The 6,314-nt window shown below is 35.1% G+C and overlaps 1 protein-coding gene across 3 annotated transcripts in view; it reads left to right on the plus strand.

Annotated features, from left to right (window-relative positions):
- Window positions 1-6,314, plus strand: part of LOC107728956 (trimethylguanosine synthase) — a 22,357-nt gene that overhangs the window by 14,371 nt on the left and 1,672 nt on the right. For all 3 annotated transcript variants that reach the window (XM_016539296.1, XM_016539312.1, XM_016539306.1), the window contains exons 10-12: window positions 4,334-4,477; window positions 5,553-5,769; window positions 5,978-6,056. In XM_016539296.1, coding sequence (XP_016394782.1) covers window positions 4,334-4,477; window positions 5,553-5,769; window positions 5,978-6,056 — 440 coding nt within the window. The remainder of the gene's footprint in view (window positions 1-4,333; window positions 4,478-5,552; window positions 5,770-5,977; window positions 6,057-6,314) is intronic.

Raw genomic sequence — 6,314 nt, forward strand, 5'->3', positions numbered from 1 at the left:
CGCATTCAGTCAAAGAAAGGTTGTTTCTTAGTTCCAAAAAAGGCATGAACAGCCTTGCATTCTCATCATGACCGATTTACAAGAGCTACATTGGACAAACGAACCGAAAGCAGAACTACACTGCGCAGACCGTTTATCTGCTTCGGTCACGCGACACCGTTATGCACAGCGCTGGGAGATACAGTGAAGAAAGTAGTCCAATTCGCCACAGAATCAATAACATCTCTGTGAAATCTTGTGAGAAGCATTCAAATTCGACGCATGAATTCTGTTAAAGCTACAGATATCGGAACAAACGCCACTGATGTGGAAACCAGGAAAAACATTGTTCAATAAACACAAATCACCACCATTCACCATGGATTTAACATAGTAAAACTACAGGAACAACTTGTGGCAGAAATGGTCTAATGTTTTCGAGTGATTTTAAATGCTTCACACAATTTTTCCCAGCACTTCAAAGCTGTAAGTATTACCGAATTTGAAAGTTATTTTTAATGTGATTACATTATTTGTTCATCCGTCATAGGTTGCCCCCATTTATAAAACTAACCCTGATAGCACACATACATCTCGCAGACGTCTATTTGACGTCTGCAAGACGCATTTTTTAGAGTGTTTGCTCATCTGCAGTAAGTATATTGGACGTTTCCTATCAGATGTCAAATAGACGTATATTAGATGTCTTTAGGATGTTTATGATTTAGAATGTATGTAAAACTGACATCTTAAAGACGTCTGCCAGATGTTTGTACACCGCAGATGCTTTCCAGATCAAGAGATCTTTAACAGACATCTAGCAGGCGTACGTGCTAAAAGTTTCATAAGGTAGGAAAACAAACACTTATTTAAAAATAAAAGAAGACATTAAATTACCACTAGTATACATGGCTGCAGAGTACTTATAGGCTTATTAGCCATTTCCACTCCCTAATATATATTTTTTGTATTTATTAAATTATATTTAGACATTATGAATGACAGTAATAAAAGTTAATTTTATCTTCATCTCAACTACCCAGACAGCACACGTACATCTGTAAGATGTCTACTAAAGATCTGGGAAACATCTGCTGTGTAATCTGATAAACGTCTCAGAAGCAGTTTTGCATAAATATCTATTTGACATCTGACAGGAAACGTCTTAAGAGACGTATTGCAGATGAGCAAACACTCTAAAACATCTTGCATATGTAAATGCAGACATCAAATAGACATCTCCAAGATGTACATGTGCGATTAGGGTGAGTGCTTTACTGTCAGGTGCTGGTTGACCCTTCTGTAGAACTTAATGGCACTGCTGGTGTCCTCAAATGTTATTCTGGAGCCCTACAATGGTTCTCGAAGTCAGAAAAGCCATAACAATGTTAGAAGAATGTTGTCTGTGGTATATTTTCTCTGCAAAACAATAAGAAATGCTGCAAATTTTGAGAAAAGCTGCAGCAAAATCAGTCATTTTAGGCTGCAAAAATCCGAAAAAAGTCCCGCAAAATCCTGGAGGGACAGAGCTCTCGGAATTCATCAAAAATATCTTAATTTGTGTTCCGAAGATGGACGAAGGTCTTTCGGGTTTGGAACGACATGTGGGTGAATAATTTAATGACAGAATTTTCATTTTTTGAGTGAACTATCCCTTTAATATAATTTGCAGGGTTGCTTCTCAGGTTCATTTATCTTATTTTAATTTTTCACATATTTTAACTGGACATTAGACACAAATATTCATTACAAATATGATTTTGGTAGTGTAGCAGTTACAAATTCATTTTTGTATCATTTAGCAGTGCCTTGAAACCACCTGCAACACCGCAGCATGGTGATGGTGACTGCTCAAGAACCACTAACATTTTTTTCCAGAAAATGACAAATATTTTAAAAAGATTTCTTCCTGTGATGTCAGTCACATTCCTTGTTAAATTGTATTACATAATAACCGTAGTATTGGGTTAGGATTTAGTTTTTAATAGGGCTGGTCTTGGGAAAGATGCCTTTTAATCAGCACCAAATGTCAAACGGTTTTCCTTGTGGTGCCATGAAAGGTCCCGTTATTTGGGATTAGAAAAACTCTCCTCATGGACAGCAGATTTTGGAATTCTCCAAAGTACCAAGACTAATGTGTTTTTATACGTCTCTCTCACTTTCGGATCATAACTCTTTCACTAAGCATTTGGAATTCTCTTTGAAAGTGAGATCAGAGCCTCGTATCTATTCACTTATTCATGTCAACAGAGGCAGTAGCCCATAGCCATAGTGAGCCTCTTTTCCTTCAGCACTGCCTGATTGGACAGAGGAGAGCGAGGGGTAGATCAAGAGCGTGGGCTGGATTGTGTATCTCCTGCACCCCCACCATAAAGACGAGGGGGATTACCTCAGGGCTACAGAGATGCAAACCAACTCTTTTTACTACTGTGATACCCACTGAGAGGAACCAAACAACAAACACAGCTATGACGGCAACATTATGCCAGTCAAGACGCAGACTTTTAAATGGAATGAGGACATTTTGAGTGATTTTTATCAGCATGTGACCCCTCTAAAGGGCACTGGCATGCATTACCACTTCAGAGACAGGAGAGATGAAAGATTCCAAGTCAACATGAAATGGCATTCACAAGACATTTTACTCTGTTATGTGACATGTCAATGTGGAACAGGACGTTGAACAAAAAAGTTTGGTTATCCAACACTAACTAGTAGTCTGGAACCAAAAAGGAAAGGAAAAAATACTTGTTCTAGTAAATTGTGCTTAATGTAACCAGGAATGTGACTTAAAGTAAATGGGGTAATTTCCGTTTTCTGAGTCTTATAGGAATCCGTCTAGTCACAGTTGTTTTTAATCTTTCAATACTTAATATACTTTTTAATTGGAAAAAATAGGGGGGGAAAGTCTATTGTCACTCACTTTTAGATGACAACAACTGTAATGTACACACAGTTCCTATAGAAAACTACATTCGCTTTATACCAGTTTAATTGTAACTTGGGGGAAGTATATATAATTTTAATTTATACTTATTAGTTATTTTAGGTAGGACACTTAAAGCATGAAAATAGGCATATTATTCCATATTGCAGTTGAGTAAATGCAATACAGTAAATGTCAAAAGTGAATAGATCAAAGTGAATTAATTAATATATAAATTAATAATCATGTATATAAAAGCAATTTAGTAATTTACATCATCAAAACAATTCTCACAAATGTTAATGTCAATAGTGTTAACCATATAAAAACATAAAACGCATTTTAAATGTATTTTTCTTCTTATTATTATTATTATTCATTTTGACCTTGAATTATATGTGAAAGGAGATACTTTTATCAATATAGCATGGTAGGTTTAATTTCAGTTTTTAAACATTTTCAGATGGAAATGTCACTGCAATTATAAAATGACACCAATACAATTATTTGTTATTAGTGTTGACTGTTTTTCTGTAAGATTTAGTCCTTTTTTTCTGAGCGAGCTTGTTATGCAAATTTAAGGTACCACTTACGGTATATGTGCTTAGAAAAGCAAGTTCTCTTTACTTGGGGGCACCTGTACTTGATGGGCTCTTGGTGCCGCCCGCTGTCCGGACCTCACTCTGTAAACAGGAAGTGCTGAACGTGGTTGCTCCAGACCAGTGATTGTTACTTTAGCAGGTGTTCTATTCTCAGTGGAGAGAGAAATACAAGAGGCGGAAAAACAGAGATGCGTTTGTAGAAGCTAAAAGCAGATGGTGTTGGTCTCCACTGAATCAGAGGAGGACATGCTCTGTTAAACTCCACTCTCTCTGTGCTCTCTGACTGCTTCTGCCTCAGCTCTCTCTCACAGATGCATGCAACACCCTAAAAACGTGAAGATGCAGTATCTGAGGCCATGTTTTAAAGTGTCACCGCGTTCAAGAATGATGAACTGCTTGGAGATATAGAGGGAGTCTGCTTTAAGGTCATCATATCTTGAAAGCATTGAATGGCTTGTACACCTTCTCCTAGAAATATATGGTTTTCTGGCATCACATGATGAATAAGCAAAATAAAAAAAAAGATCATCCTTTTGTCACCAGAGGCTCCTCTTCCTATATATTTAGAGAGGGGAGACGGTGTTTGACATAAGCAGAGCCAAGCTTCAGCTCTTCAAATAGAAAATGAAAACTGCAGACTCCCTCTGGTGGACAAAGTGTCAAAAATCTACCACATTTGTAATAAAAATGTGCATTTAGGTTTAACTAGAATTAAATGCTCTGCTAATTTTAATTTTTTGTTTGGGAAGGAAAAATGCATGAACTGATAAAAAGCATTTTGCTTCTAATTTAAATTGTGATGTGCATGTGACTGTTCTGTCCACAGAGGGCTGGTTCTCAGTGACTCCTGAGAAGATTGCAGAGCACATTGCTCTGAGAGTGCAGGACAGCTTCAGCACGGAGCTCATTATCGATGCCTTCTGTGGTGTGGGTGGCAATGCCATTCAGTTTGCCCTCACTGGGAAAAGAGGTACAGTTGCATTTCATACCGCCATGCCAACACAGTCCTACCATGCTAACACCAATATATTGGTTTCCATTGTCTTGAGAAACCATCAGAAATTTGTCTTTTATTTTATTTTATTTTGTAATTAATTTATTTATCTATTTTAGCATTTGAGATTGACCATATAGTATTGTTGTTTAAAAAAAAAATCCATGTTTCTATATTCACTCATTTTTTTCCCAGTCTAATAATTTATTCGTACATTATATATTCATACATTCGATGTAAAAATGCATTAAAAATGCCAACCACAAATAGAATGTTTTTTCATTTATGAATTAAAATTCATTTAGATTTTTTTGGATTGTTTTTGTAATTCATAATATTTAGGAATATTCACAATGCATACAACTATATATATAAAAAGTCTCTTATGCTTACCAAGGCTGCATTTATTTGATCAAAAATACAGTAAAAGGGATATTATGACATATTACAATTTTAAATAATTGTATATATTTAAAAATGTATTCTTTTGATGGCAAAGCTGAATTTTCAGTGGCTATTACAGTCTTAAGTGTCATATGATCCTTCAGAAATCATTCTAATATGTTGAAAACAGTTGCGCTGCTTAATATTTTTTTAGTAAACCGTGTTTTTTTTGTTTTTTCAGGATACTTCGATGAATAGAAAGTTGAAAACATTTATTTAAAATATATATTTTTTTGTAACACTATAAATGTCTTTACTGTTACTTTTGATCAATTTAATGGGTTCTTCCTCAATAAAAGTATTCATTTATTTTTTTTATTGAAAAAAATCTTACTGACCCCAAATGTTTGAACAGTTGTGTATATTTACTCGCATGTATTCAAGGTGTAAATATGTTAGTACTTGATGGTTATACCATATAAGAATCTTAAAGTCAATAAATAAAACATTTCCTGAAAATTGTATAAAATATAAAAAAAATTCAAAATCAACATGAATACAAAAAGAACAATACTGAACTAACTAGGTTTTTATTTGTTTTTCTTTATCGTGGCCACTCTTGTTTGTCATTGACCCTTTTGTTGTTTTTCCTCCACCTGACATCCAGTGATCGCCATCGATATCGACCCCGTACGGCTGGCTCTGGCACAGCACAATGCAGAAGTGTACGGTGTGGCGCACCAGATAGAGTTTGTGCAGGGAGACTTCCTGCAGCTGGCTCCGCACCTGCGAGGAGACATGGTTTTCCTCAGTCCCCCGTGGGGAGGACCAGAGTACCTCAGTGCTGATGTCTTCAACATCAAGACCATGATGACTCCAGATGGATATCCTTTTAGTCTTACACTCTGTACTTTATTCTGGGCTGTGCCTCTTTCTTTTCAAATGAGGTTTTCATTAGAATTTGGAAGAGAAGGTTCAGATTTGTCCTTTTTCACATCACTCCTCCTCATTGTGGAAGTTATGATATACTTTCTAATGTATGTGGTCAAGGTGCTTCAAACCACTTATTCCAACTTCCTTAACTATCTATACATTTGAAATTTTCAGGTTGTCAAAAATGATTTCGGACAATATTGTCTATTTTCTTCCTCGAAACGCAGACATGGAACAGGTAACACTTTTATTTATTTACATGAATACTTTATTTTTCGTTTTTTAATTTTTAAACATTTTTACAATCGTTTTTTTATAATTTTTATAATTTATTTTTTATCTTTTTTTTTATGGTAACATAAAGACCCCATAAATGGCTCAAGGAACACAATTGTCAAAAATAAATATTTAAAAATAAAATTATTATCAAAAATAAATTATTATTTTTTTGTATTGATGCTAAAAGTTTATCAAAGTTTATCAAAAGTTATTCCCC

This window comes from Sinocyclocheilus rhinocerous, unplaced genomic scaffold, assembly GCF_001515625.1.
Source record: "Sinocyclocheilus rhinocerous isolate Xijiao unplaced genomic scaffold, SAMN03320098_v1.1 scaffold1785, whole genome shotgun sequence".
In the NCBI taxonomy this organism is placed as follows: Eukaryota; Metazoa; Chordata; class Actinopteri; order Cypriniformes; family Cyprinidae; genus Sinocyclocheilus; species Sinocyclocheilus rhinocerous.